This window comes from Micromys minutus (assembly GCF_963924665.1).
Source record: "Micromys minutus genome assembly, chromosome: 16".
In the NCBI taxonomy this organism is placed as follows: domain Eukaryota; kingdom Metazoa; phylum Chordata; class Mammalia; order Rodentia; family Muridae; genus Micromys; species Micromys minutus.
In genome coordinates, this window is record NC_137985.1 from 38042317 (window position 1) to 38056107 (window position 13791).

At 43.5% G+C, this 13791-nt stretch overlaps 1 protein-coding gene across 3 annotated transcripts in view; it reads right to left on the bottom strand.

Annotated features, from left to right (window-relative positions):
• KMT2A (lysine methyltransferase 2A) overlaps window positions 1–13791 on the bottom strand; it is a gene marked incomplete at its 5' end in the record, with an annotated part of 78173 nt that overhangs the window by 24151 nt on the left and 40231 nt on the right. For 2 of the 3 annotated variants that reach the window (XM_080930297.1, XM_080930295.1), the window contains 13 exons: window positions 133–239; window positions 430–623; window positions 1408–1481; window positions 1760–1870; window positions 2477–2650; window positions 3730–3914; window positions 4694–4807; window positions 6603–6723; window positions 6951–7046; window positions 7350–7496; window positions 12335–12448; window positions 12940–13071; window positions 13670–13743. In XM_080930297.1, the coding sequence (XP_080786423.1) occupies window positions 133–239; window positions 430–623; window positions 1408–1481; window positions 1760–1870; window positions 2477–2650; window positions 3730–3914; window positions 4694–4807; window positions 6603–6723; window positions 6951–7046; window positions 7350–7496; window positions 12335–12448; window positions 12940–13071; window positions 13670–13743 (1643 nt within the window). Of the gene's footprint in view, window positions 1–132; window positions 240–429; window positions 624–1407; window positions 1482–1759; window positions 1871–2476; window positions 2651–3729; window positions 3915–4684; window positions 4808–6602; window positions 6724–6950; window positions 7047–7349; window positions 7497–12334; window positions 12449–12939; window positions 13072–13669; window positions 13744–13791 lie in introns of all 3 variants that reach the window. The other variant, XM_080930296.1, reaches the window with a different exon arrangement.

Below are 13791 nucleotides of genomic sequence, written 5' to 3' on the forward strand. Positions count from 1 at the left end.
AAAACAAAACCAAAAATAACTCCAGGTTCCACAAACTCAGAAGTAAACTCATTAAAATCATCAGGTACTGACGCCAAGAACAAATGGTCACATGATGTTATTAACCAGGACCGAAGATACCAAAGTACTTACATTAGCACTGTCATCACCATACATCAGACACAGTGCACACTGTCGGTTGTCATCTATGCCTGGGGGTGGATTCAGCTCTGGACTGTCTTCTCGACTCCTGTCAGTACCTTAGGATCCCAAAGATATGCAGTTAACATTACGCACTATGGTTTCTAGGGGAGAATTCAGCTTGAGTAACATAAGAAAATAGACACTTACAAAATGTGATACAGTTCTGTTATCTGAAATTTCTGATCAAGTTTATTAAATTTAGATTCACTTGCATCTAGGTCTGTAATGACTGCTTAGATGACTTACTCAAGATTGGGGGTGTAGGAGGATGGAGCGGCGTGGGCGAGTCTGGTTCTCCGGGTCCTTTGGGTTTGGGAGCTGGAATGATTTTCTTCATTAGAGGAGGCTGCTCAGTGTGGCTGCTCTCCTCTCGCTCCTGCCACTGAGCATAATTATGGTCAAGTGAAGGCGGAAGCACTGCGTTTGGTAACATCCCGCTGCTGGAAACAATCGAGCCAACAAGTACTTACTGAGTGCCTATGAGACCCAGAGCCACGCAACACTGGTTCCTGCCAGCAGCAGGCCTTGAATGCACCCATGTCCAAGCCACGCACGGAATGTAAGAACTAGTTAGAGAATTTGACAACTGCCTAACTGTACTTAACACCTTAAAAACTTCAATTATGTTTGGGACAGGCTCTCACAATGTAGCCCATGCTGCCCTGAATTCCTCAACCTCCTTCTTTAGTCTCCCACCTGCAGGGAGTACAGGTGAATAAAACACGCTTGAGTTTAAGTAATAACCTTAACATGTGACTCATGGCTGGGGATGGATCTCAGTGGCAGAATACATGGAGTCCTGGGTTCACGTCCCAGTACTTTGGTAGGGGAAAGACTGCATGCATAACTTTTGATTAAACAGAAACAATGATTAACTCTACAAAAAAATTCAAAATAGATTACTGGAATAAAATTTAAAGGGTACATATTGAGAGTCAAAAGCAGGAGGAGGGAGAGGTTGCAGTAAATAACCCAGAAACCTGTTCCGCTTTGGCCACAATGACACTGTTCTAGCACATGCTGCCTGTATGTCACATGTCAAACTAGGATTTCAACAAGGTAACAGACAAAAAACTCCCAGCCTACAACAAACACAAATGTTACTTGTCATTTCCAAACCAGCAGAGAACAGGCATTTCAGCTGGCTGATTTTAATATAAAATCTACATATTCAATCTACAAATGCGCCGCGGCGTCTGCTTCTCACCGATTGCTCTCACTTACTTGTTTGATACTTTATTTGGCTCCCAAAATCTGGACTTTTTGACACTGAACCATGGAAAAACTCGCTCCATTTGCTAAAAGAAAACAAAGAGAATGCAAATGAGAAGGTTCATGTAGAAACCAAACAAAACCAACTACACAACAGTGTCTCAGACAATATGAGAAGGATTCCAGGCCAAGGCAAATCTATTTATGCTGGTAACCTTACCAACTTCCCACCTCCTCCCAAAGAATTAAGAGGGAAGAAATAAAACCCAAGAAGCTTTCTACAGTGAAAAGCAAGAAACAGCAAAGAAGGTATTCACAGGGCAATTACTGAGCATTAAAAACATGAACTATGTATCTCATTCACCCGAATAAAGAAAGACTTGACCATGCTGTTGGCTTTTTTTATCTCTGGCTGCCCTCCATCTGAATTAATGGCTGCCTGAATGATCTTCACAATATCATCGCTGAACTCCAACTGTATACAAAAATAAAACATCAATAATTCATTACATAGTAAGTACTGCGTTCTCAAAACCATCTCTCCTCCTCCCCCACAGCACAGGCACCCAACAGGAAACCCACAACCTATTTTAATACAGTGTAATTACTCTCTGAGGCCTTTAGGATTCAGTTCACAATTAACTTGGGGCAATCAAGAAATGCCAGGCTAAGGCAAGAATGCAAACTGTCTGTCAGGGTAAGTGCCCAAAGCACAGTCACAGTTTTTATATTTGTACTCAAACAAGAACCAACTCAATAGTAAATAAGGATGACACAGCAAATGAGTCCTCCCTCCCTGTGCATCCTTAAAGCCATCAAGCTCATGGTCACTATCTACAAATGGATAAAGGAAGGCACAATATTCAGATCCAACTAAAATAATTATTTTAGGTACCACCATATCAACACCCTTCTGAAATATACAGCTGAAATAACTCCTGTTCTGGGGACCCTGAGGCAACATGACACCTCTAAATACAGTATGGGTCATTCTGAAATTTACTTATACTCAGCTATATTTCCAAAGAACCGAGGAAGCTGAAACAAACACTTGAAAATCGGTCATGTGCTCAAGACATACCACAGATACATAGTTGCCCTGGTCCATCTTCTTCTTGACTCCCTCCAGGTCTAATGGCTGCTGTTCATCCTGTTTGCTGACCTCAGTAAGGACAGGAGGGTCTGGCCCTTCTGGAGAGCTTCGGGAAGGTATGCTTTCCTCCGTCTCAGGGTTTAAGTCTGGAGGCTTGGCAGCCTGTTGCCAGGAAAGAGGGTTCTGTCATCACACACCAAGAAAGAGGCATCTGTGCACATTCTACTAAAATTAGTAAGATGGCCTAGAAACAACACAGAACATGAAAATGCCAGAGATTTCTTAAATAGGCGCTAAAGACGAACCTATTTTCTAACAGCTTGTCTAGGTAAACAAAAGAGAGTTGTGCTCAATCATCTGTAAAGGTGGAATAGAAACAGGCCAAAACTATGTCCAATTCTTCGAACAGATCGCTGAATATTTCCCTAAACCAAAACGGAGAGTTTAGTGGCTAGAGATGGCTCAGTGGGTAACAATGTGTGTGTATGCCATCAACACACGCACACACACAAGTTATAAAGTCGGAACTCTATACTGAAAGATAAAGCAGCACCAAGTTTTGTGCTAAGGTGACACACTTGCTCTTTCAGCAGGATTGCTTGCTGTCCAAGACCACTTTATAAACTTCTACAGACAACGGGGATTTTTATGCTGCTTGCCAAAGCTGTCTTCAAGCTTGAGGCTCCTCAGCCCTTGCAGAGAAGCAGAGTAAAGTTTTTTCCTAAGAGGCAACTGAGGTCAGGCTGCTCCCTTAAAGAAGCCCTTCACTAAATCCCCATCATCGTTGGTACATGAAGCTCAAACTTCCTCTTTGTCTTTCCTTTTGAAATGGGAAATTACTATGTAAACCTCAAACTCACAGCCACAGTCCTGCCTCTGCCTCCCAAGTGCTGGAATGGCAGGAGTATTCCACCACACCCAGACCAAACAAACATCTTTTGGCTTGGTGTCCAGGAAGGGTGGACAGAGTCCAGATCCCCTGGAACTGAAGATACAGACAGCTGTGAGCTGGGATCAAACCTGGGTCCTCTGCAAGAGCAGGAAGTGTTTTTAAACACTGAGCAATCCCTCTAACCCAGTGGTCCTAAAATTTTTCCTAATGTTATGGCGAAGAGAAGAAACTATAAAAAGTATATGAAGAATGAAAGGAAAGATAAGCAGGCAACAAAACCAGTCTTATTTCATTACCAGGTAGAACCACCCAAGATCACATCCTCAAAACAGATGGAACCCCTGCTCACCTGGCGGTAGCGCAGCAAGTGACTGGTAGTCCGAGAATTCAGCAGGGCTGTGAGAACCTGCCTGAGGGACGCCTGCAGCTCCTTCTCCAGGGCCAGTCTCCACTCCGCAGGGTGCCGCTCAGTGCAGTTCACACAGGTGTAAGCCACACTTTCTGGCAGATTAGACAGAATCTCATACATCTCATCTAGGAAAACAAAACCCAGAATGATGAGTGCCTTCGAAAGGAAAGGAAAAGCTATCCCGTGGACCCACAGAGCTCCATGCGCGGATCTGAGCTGAGCTCCTAGTCTGATAGCTACCGCCCTTTAACAGTTCCTCATGATGGGATGACCCCCCAACCACAAAATTATTTTCATTTCTACTTCATAACCAATTTTTGCTACTGTTTTGACCCCCAAAGGGGTTGTGACCCACAGGCTGAGAACCGCTGTCTTACAGGATCTGCATATTCTAACCCCGAAAGGGGACATTATTCAAATAAACTCATGACTAGATAGTAAGCAGCAGGTTTGGAGAACCATCAAGGTAACTGTTGAAGAGAAATGAACACACATGATCCATTAGTGCTGTGATGGTTCATCTTCATTACCAACTTGATAGGATTTGGACTCACACAGAAGATACACCTGGCTGGATCTGTGAGGGGGTTTCTAGAGAGGCTTAAATGAAGAGGGGACCCATCCACAATGTGGGTGGCATATGGTTCTATGGGCCAGGATCTCTGAATGAAAAAGCAAAAGAGGAAAACCAGCTGACACCACAGGCTGAGATCACAATGCTCTCCTGCCACGAAGGACTGTGCTCCTCGAAACTGAGCCAAGCCCTCCCTGCCTTCCATCCGGCCGGTCACAAAAGTGAGACACTACAGAGAACCCAATGACACTCAGTGTTATGTCCCTCAGCGGCCGTATCTGTAGCACTGGGAAGAAACTAAAAACAACAAAAGACTCCAACCTTCTGTACCTGAGAGACTCTCGCACTTGGAGTGGACCCAGCGGTCACACTTCCCACACTGCATCATCTTGCTCTCGTAGTCATCGTCATCGTAGCACTTGTCACAGAGAGGGCAGAAGTTCCCTGAAAGCCAAGGTTGCAGCCTGCTGTGGCCCATGCCAACGCTCTCACAGCTTTTGGCTTCCGCCTGTCAACCTAGTCTAAAAGCCCACTGTCTTCTGGAGCCCCCGGTGAACACGAGGGGAGTGCGGTGTATGTGCTCACCCACTAGCTTATTGAGACAACTGTGGGCTGTGAGCTCATAGAAAGCTTCAGACAGACTCTTGAGACACATCTATAAGGACCACAAGGCAGATTTTAATGATAACAAAAAAAAAAAAAGAGGCTAGGGGAAGGGTGCAGAATACAACTGTGACTCAAATCCCTGAGGCTGAGGCAGGAGGATTAAGAGTTTAAGGATAGCCTTAGCACTGTGTGTGGTGGGAATCAGAAGGAACAACATATCTTTTAAACACAATGGTTGGCCTTTTACAATACAATAAGAAATGGTAAATTTTTTCCTTGTCAGGTCCCAAAGAAACACAGGACAAGGTCCACTCCAGTACCTGTGACTCCTCTGCACCCTCCTCATTCACCCACCTGTACCCCAAATCTTTCTACCATAGGGGCCCTGCTTTCACTGCCCTCCCCACCCTCTCACTCCTGTGTTTTAGCCACTGCGCTCTCAGTCTTCTGCCTGTAGCCTGTGCCCTCTTTTCTTATTTCCCCTCTTCCTTCTCTCCCCTCCCCTCTCTTGCTCCCTAACTTCCCACCCACCACAGCCCAGTCTGGACTGTCCTCTAGCTGTTCTCCCTCGTATCTACAATGCGCCTTCTCCCCACCTTACCAGAGTAATGTTCTCACTCCCACTCACTCCTGTTCTGGCAGCTGGCGTGGGAGAACGCAGACCAGCACTTCCTAAGACTCGTTCTAAGCACAGTCTTCATAGGTCTGACTGGCGCATGCACCCCCACAGTATTTACTATTTAACAAATGTCCTCAAGTGGTGCTGCTTATCTCATGCAAGGGGTGGCAGCAGGAGGAGGAGACAACATGGATTACACATTGAGGTAGCGACTCGAAGTGAAGACAGAGCAGGGAAAAGAGGAGGGGAAGGATGTGTGGGGAGAAAAGATTGACAGGAGCGTGTCACCTTCACTGTAAGTCGCTAAAGTTGATGGACGCACAACTGCAGTTCTAGTTACTTTTCTGCACTGCTAAGGACTGAGCCCTGGGCCTCGCAATCTGTAGACAAGAACTACACTGAGCTGCATCCCCAGCCTTTCTTTCTCCTCCTTTCCTTTTTATTTTGAGCCGGTCTTGCTAAGTTCCCAGGGCTGGTCTTTGACTCTTGCCTCTGCACCCTGCATGCTAAGAGATTATAGGCCTGTGTTAAGGTCAGACTTCTGGTGTAATTACTGAAATATAAAATGTTTACACACCACCTGAACTCATTTCTGAAACCAAATGTGGTTTTTACCACATTTTGGGTCTACTGCCTTAAAACAGTAGTTTCTAAGTAGTAGTAACAATACATTCCATAATTCTTTCTATATGAATTAGAAAAATGGTCCAAGTTGTTGTCTATATGAATAAAAAAGGAGCAACGGGAGGTGGCTATGCCTTTCATCTCTGCACTTGGGAAGCTGACACATGTGAGACTCAGTGAATTAAAGGCCAAGCTGGTTTATAGAGTGAGTTCTCGGACAACCAGGGCTACATAGACCCTGTCTCAAAACAAAACAAGTAACAACAAAACAAACAAAAAATAAAAAAGCAGGACTAGAACATGTGTCTAACCCATCTAAGACACAGTGAAAAACGTCCCTTGGCCTCCCACAAAGTCCCCACAAACACTAAACCATTCAGCACTGGGTACCTTTAGCAAAGAGTTTGGCACAATCATGGCACAGTGAAAAATCATGAGACCACTGTGCGTCCCACCCTTTGCCTGGAGTCGTGGATCCACAGCTCTTGCAGCGGACACACTTGGTGCAGATCTGGAAATGAATAAAAGGAACTCAGTAGGAATCTCTTGGGCTAGTAACTTCTGCTATTTAAAAATACTGGAAATGCAATTATCCCTAGATCTGATGTCTTCTCTAGATTACTGTGAAGCCGCTGTTATGCTGGCAGACTAAAGGAGGGGACCCTGCTACGAGCCACCAGCCTCACCCAGCCACCACGATCGCGATGCTTGTGGAAGTAGCACAGTGTGTGTACCCACCCACACTTTCTTTTTCTTCGTGGGCTTGGTGGGGTAGTTTGGTCCCAGGCACTCGGGGTGATAGCTGTTTCGGCACTTGTTACACTCCAGCAGCTGCTGCAGGGGAACAACAGCGAAAGTATAGATGACACCATCCTCTCCACCAAGACACCCCAATAACACAGGCTCATCCTCTCAAAGCCACTCAGTAATAAGTGAATTTATCCCACAGATTTTACTTATTTTTGGAATTTATTTCCTAAAGTTGTTTTCTTCTATTTCCCAAAACTTGAAAGAAAAATCAAGAGATCATCTTCAGTCAGAACGACTGTCAGACAGTATATACTGACACACACCCCGGTCGGTTCAGGAGGCAGGGATGGAAATAGGGAGGCTCCATGCTGCCAAGACTAGGTCTACCTTTGTAGCCTGATGCTGTCTTCCACAAACATGGCAGAACTTGCAGCGGCGACAACACCAGTTTTCCAGCTGGTCCTCCAGAGGGCGCTCATTCTCCTCCAAGCAAAACTTGTGGAAGGGTTCACAACACACTTGGCAATACACAAACTGTAGCAAGAAGAGAACAAAGCATGTAGCCAGGGTGCACAGAGAAATAACCACCACAGTCTGTTTATATCCTGTGGGCCCTGGGCATCTATCTGCTGGGGATGGTCCAATTCGAGAATCTTGCAGCCCTTCAGAAAACTGCACCATGACCTCCCTCGTTCAATGTACATAAACTCTGTTTCATAGCTGACACCGTCAGAAGTATAACCTGGCAAGGGTGGCACACTCTTTTGATCCCAGTAGTAGAGAAAGGCAGATGGCACTCTGTGAATTTGAGGCCAGCCTAGTCTACAAAGTAAGTTCCTGTCTCAAAAAACTGTCTAAGATTACTTTTGAGGTATGTATAATAATACACGGAATAAAGTAAATTTTATTTTTATGCCTCTTCCAAATATCTCTTTAAGAATAGGTATATGCAAATGTTCTAAAACTTGAAAAGAAAGAATACCTAAAACATTTCTGGTCTCAAGTATTTAAATAAGAAGAGATACTTGACCTGTACTTAATTCAAACATATGGAATGAAGCAGTCACTTAAGAGCAACAGCAGAGATACAGGCAACCAAAATAGGAATAGCAGAATAAAATGACCAAGAAAAAAAAAAAATCTAAGATTTAACAGGGCATTGTGTACACACCTCTAATTCCAGCTCTTGGGAGGCTAAGCAATGAGGTGAGAGTTTGAAGTTTGAGACTGGCCTGGGCTACACAGAAGGCCGTGCTTCTAAAGATGTAACAGAATGTGCTAAATGCAGAAAGAGACGCCCCAAGAGAGGTACAGACAAAGCTGTACATAGAGGAGCTGGGTGGGAGGAGACAGGACAGGACAGTGTGAGAATGACCTACACTTCTGAGCTGTAATTTAAAAGTACATTCTATATTGGCAGAGGATTTTAAACAGGCAGCACTGCTCTTCCTGAGGACCTAAGTTTAATGCCCAGTACCCAAGGGCGGTTCCAAACCCTGAATCCTAGGCCTCCAAGAGCACTGCACTCATGTGTGCGTGCTCCCATACAGAGACACTTACATGTGGTTAAAAATAATAAAAGTAGGACTGGAGAGATGGCTCAGTGGTTAAGAGCACTGACTGTTCTTCCAGACGTCCTGAGTTCAAATCCCAGCAACCACATGGTGGCTCACAACCATCTGTAATGGGATCTGATGCCCTCTTCTGATGTGTCTGAAGACAGCAACAGTGTACTCACATAAAAAAAAAAAAAAAAAAAGACATCCACAGAACTTATGAAGCTCAAAAAGAAGAAAGACCAGAATGTGGATGTCTCAGTCCTTCTTATAAGGGAGAACAAAACAGGAGCAAAAATACAATGCCAACTAGAAGAGCAGGGATTGAAGAAAAGTTCTACAGAGGCTGCCTCACCTGGACAACCATCCCATATACAGCTACCAAACCCAAGCACTATTGTTGACACCAAGAAGAGTTTACTGGCAGGAACCAGACATGGATGTCTCCTCAGAGGCTCTCCCAGAGTCATACAGATACAGAAGAGGATGCTTGCAGCTAAACATCAGATTGAACACGGGGACCCCAATGAAAGAGCTAGAGAAAGGACTGAAAGAGCTGATGGGTTTGCACCCTCATGGGAAGAACAACACCATCAACAGCCAAGGCACTGAAGTGGAGAGAGTGATTGGGAGAGGGAGCACATTCATGGAAGCAAGTTGAGGGGGAGGGGGGTATAACATTTGAAATGTAAATACAGAGAATATTCAATAAAATAGAAAAAATTATAAAAGTAATATTTTATAAAATCTAACAACCCTTAATTTCCTTCTGACCAAACAAAAGCCCCATTTTTATTACAGGGACAAGTGGTCAGACTTAAGGAAGGCCTACAAGTAGGTGCAAGTAATGCATTAGTGTTAGCTTCCTAACCTTGATAAGTATACAGTGGTTATACAAGTGTGTCCTTGATTTCAGGAAATACACCCTATCATAGAGGTAGAATGCTTCTGTCTGCAGCTTGTTCACAGCTTCTAGAAAACATCATATAACATATGTGTATACATTTTGTTTCTCATTTTACACTTGATCATAGCTCAAAGTCTAAGAATCATTTTTGAATTTTTGGAAGACTCATGCATATAAGCAGAAACAGAAAAGGGAATTCTATTCACATTTGGAGAATCTAGGCAGAGCGTACTAGGTTTTTGTGTTTTCCTATAAGCCTGGCCTAAAATATGTTACCATGAAAAAGAATTTAATGAAAAATTCCCATAATTTGTAGTGGTACAGCAGTCTGTGTGCTGATTACTCTAATTGTTTTTTAATAGTTAAATTTCTTTCTTTCTTTCTTTTTAAGATTTATTTTATTTATGAGTACACTGTAGCTGTTTTCAGACAAACCAGAAGAGGGCATCAGATCAGATGGTTGTGAGCCACCATGTGGTTGCTGGGAATTGAACTCAGGACCTCTGGAAGAGCAGTTAGGGCTCTTAACCACTGAGCCATCTCTCCAGCCCACTAATTCTTTTTTTTAAAAACTTATTTCTAATTTTACTTATGTGTAGTGTGTCAATGTGTGTTCGATGGCAACAAAGGGCAGACTTGGAGCCGGATCCCTGGGAGCTGGAGTTACAGGGAGCCACCTGATGTGGGTCTGGGAACTGAACTTGGGTTCTCTGAAGAGCACCAAGTCTCTTAACCACTGAGTATCTCTCTGACCCTGAATTCGTTCTTTTCTTTTAGTCAGGGTCTTATGTGATTCTAGCTAGGCTGAAGTTCACAAAGATACCTCTGCTCTCTACCTCCTGAATGTGGAGATAAAAGTAGCATTGTATACTGACTCCTCCGTTCCACTTCATTTTTATTTTATTTTATTTTATTTTATGGATTTTCAAGACAGGGTTTCTCTGACCAGTCCTGGCTGTCCTGGAAGTCACTCTGTAGACCAGGCTGGCCCTGAACTCACAGAGATCACCTGCCTCTGCATCCTCAGTGCTGGTAGTAAAGGCTGCATTACAACAACCAGCTCCTGATTCTTTATTACATAAGGAATTCTGAGATTGTGATGCACAGCCACACCCCCAGATCTGTTTCATCACAGAAGCTGAATACCGAGAGTACGAAAGGAAGCTTTTCCTTGTGGGTAGGATGTGCTGGGATGCAAATATTTGATTATTGAAGGAACAGACTTGGAATAGTCACCAGGCACTTGCAGATTGAATAGTCTCAGTCTCTGTAATGTCAGAAGCAACACTAGCACTTAAAATAATGTGGTTCAGTTCATAACAAACTCTAAGAAACTATCTTCTTGAAGAGTGAATACAGGAAGCAGCTCATTTGTCTGTGCTATGGAATGAAGCCAAGACCTTGCACATGGAAGGCAAATGCTTTACCACTGAGCTATTCAGGACCTCACTGTGTACCCTAGGCTAACCTCAAATCACAATCCTTTTGCCTCAGACTCCGGAGGATATAAGCCAACCATGCCCAGGCTACATACTTTAAAACATTTATCCAATCAAATAAAACCATGCTTTACAGATATTTCGCAATCTGGTATTTCTGTTATGGATCTGTCTACTAACATCAAACTACACTATCACATGTGCCATTGTATGCATGCCCTACAACTTTAACCAGGGCTCCATACTAACAAACTCTTGAGTTTCAAATATTAGGGCTGGAGAGATAGCTCAGTGGTGAAGGGCACAGACTGCTCTTGCTCTATAGGAACCAGGTTTGACTCCCAGCTCCCAAATGTCTATAACTTCAGTAGCAGGTGAGCCCAATCCCTCTTTTGGCTCCTGAAGGCAGCAGGGCATGTACATGGTACACATATGACATGCAGCCAAACATCCACATACACAAAATAACAATATTATTTTATTATATATACATATCTGGCAATTTATCTGATTGATTACTTTAAAAATACCTAGCATGCAACTGCTGGGTTAAAGAATATGCTATTCTAAAAATACCATTCTAAAAGTAAACACCATTTGGGATAAAGAAATGGCTCAGCAGTTAAGAGCACTGACTGCTCTTCCAGAGGTCCTAGGTTCAATTCCCAGCAACCACATGACGACTCACAACCATCTGTAATGGAACCTAATGCCCTCTTCTGGTGTGTGTTAAGGCAGGTACAGTGTACACACACACACACACACACACACACACACACACACACACTCACTCACACACACATTCACAAAGTAAATAATTCTTAAAAATAAATAAAAAAGACCATTTCCAAACAACCCCCCCCAAAAGATAAGACTACTAACTCCATTTCTTCCATAGGAAAATCTTTCTATATATGTTTTATTGTTTTTAGGTCTCTCTCTGCAGCTCTAGCTGTCTTAGAGCTCACTGTGTTGACCAGGCTGGCCATGAACTCGCTGAGATCCACCTGCCTGTGTCTGAGTGCTGAATTAAAGGTAATGCTAACACATGTGGACCTGCACCCTTCTTTACCTGTCAGTGCTTGGTCACTGGGGATGTGAAGACCACCCCACCATATGGACTACATTCTTCTCTGCCATTTTTGAATCATCTATCTCTATTTTGCACCTTTTCTGCTGTGTGTTTTTCTACCTCTTAATAACTGCCAAGAGCCTTTTATATTCAAAGGTATTCAATATAAAAACCAACAGCAACCCTTTCTGTTCTAAGAGAAAAGTAACAACTCTATAATAAAGACTAAATTAAAGAGATGAAAGTATTTACTACTAGAATCTTTCTTAATAATTTCTAAACATTTAGAAAATATTCAGTAGCTGGCCTAAGCAAGGAGACAAGGCCTGATAACTACTAACAAGAAGAATGCATCACAGTGGTCCATCCTTACAGAGGGGACAGAGCAAGCACCTTACCTCTACATGCCCACTGCTGGCGCAGAGAAAGCACACTACTCTAGGTGTTATGGGAACAGAGGTCAGGATTCCTAAGCCTCCCATCTCCCACACATTTTCTGCTTCACAGTCTTCCTGTGGGGAAAGAGACATGAAGATCACGTATGAGAAGCCTCGCAGTGCCACAACTAGGACAAAAAGCATAAATACAGAGTGCTACCCGAATTGGACATGCCAACAGCATTTCGCTTCCACTAGTCCAAAAATAAGTAAGCATTGCTTTAAGACATTACAAACTTAGATGCAAACTATAAAAAGCCCACTAATGGTGCAATTCTATCTACATAACCGCAAAGATACACTGAGTCTGAATGTGCTAATCTTTGCTGATTTGAGTAACATGAGTTTGAAATAATTTGCTTCCCCGACGCTGCTCAGGATGCCTGTGCTTTTCAACCAGTCTACTAACTGGCCTCATGCTGACTAGGTTTTCATATACCTGAACTAGCCTGTTAGCTGTAGTTCTTATTCTTTCCTCTAGTGGGTGCTGTTTCCCTTTTAAACACACACCTTGTTTTTTAAAGGTCATACTGCTCAATAAAGGCATGATCACGAAACGTTTTTACCTTAAAGTCCACTCTGATCCTGTGGACTCCATCTGCTGGGATTTTCTGCTTGGAACTGATGCCATTCAAGAGTGGGTTGAGGATGTTCAAAGTGCCTGCATTCTCTTGCTTACTTACTGGAGGTGGCTTCTCCTGAGATGGAAGATGAATGTAGAAAACAATGACTTGCCCTCACATTGCAACAGGCAAGAATGTGAATGCCTACTCTCAGATATGAGAACATTTTTCAGAGTAAGTATCCTATAGGAAGAAAGGGAGCTAGGAGTGATGGCGCACACTGGATGTTGAAGCAGAAGGACTGTTGGAAGCCCAAGGCCAGCTTGATGTACAGACTGCGAGCCCGTCTCAAGACAGAGGAAGGATAATCTTCTGTCTCCACCCATAATAGAAACAGTATGCACAGGTATGGGTTGTGTTTATAGACAAATGTTACTAACATACATACATATATAACATGTATACAGAGGACAAAAAACATGCCAAATAGCTGGTGGAGTAAGCTGCTGCTAGGCTTCAGCATGCATAACCACAGTGAAGAGGAAACCAACAAAGCAAAGAGAACAGAAAAACAAAACACCAACCAACCAAAAGGGGCGAAAGCATACACCACTGCCATCTCCAGAGAGGCAGGGGGACAATTTCATTCAGCCAAGACATGTCAAGGTTAAGACTTCCCCTACAGAGTAGGACAAATGCATCCCTAAGGAAGTGCAGTCAGCTGTCTGCTTACCTTGTCCTTTGGTTTTTGTTTTACAGGGATACTTGGGCGGGGGGCCACTTTTTTCTGCTTGCTTTGCTCTGGCCCTAAAGGATTCAAAACAGATCTTGGTAAGATGCCAGCAATGACTACCT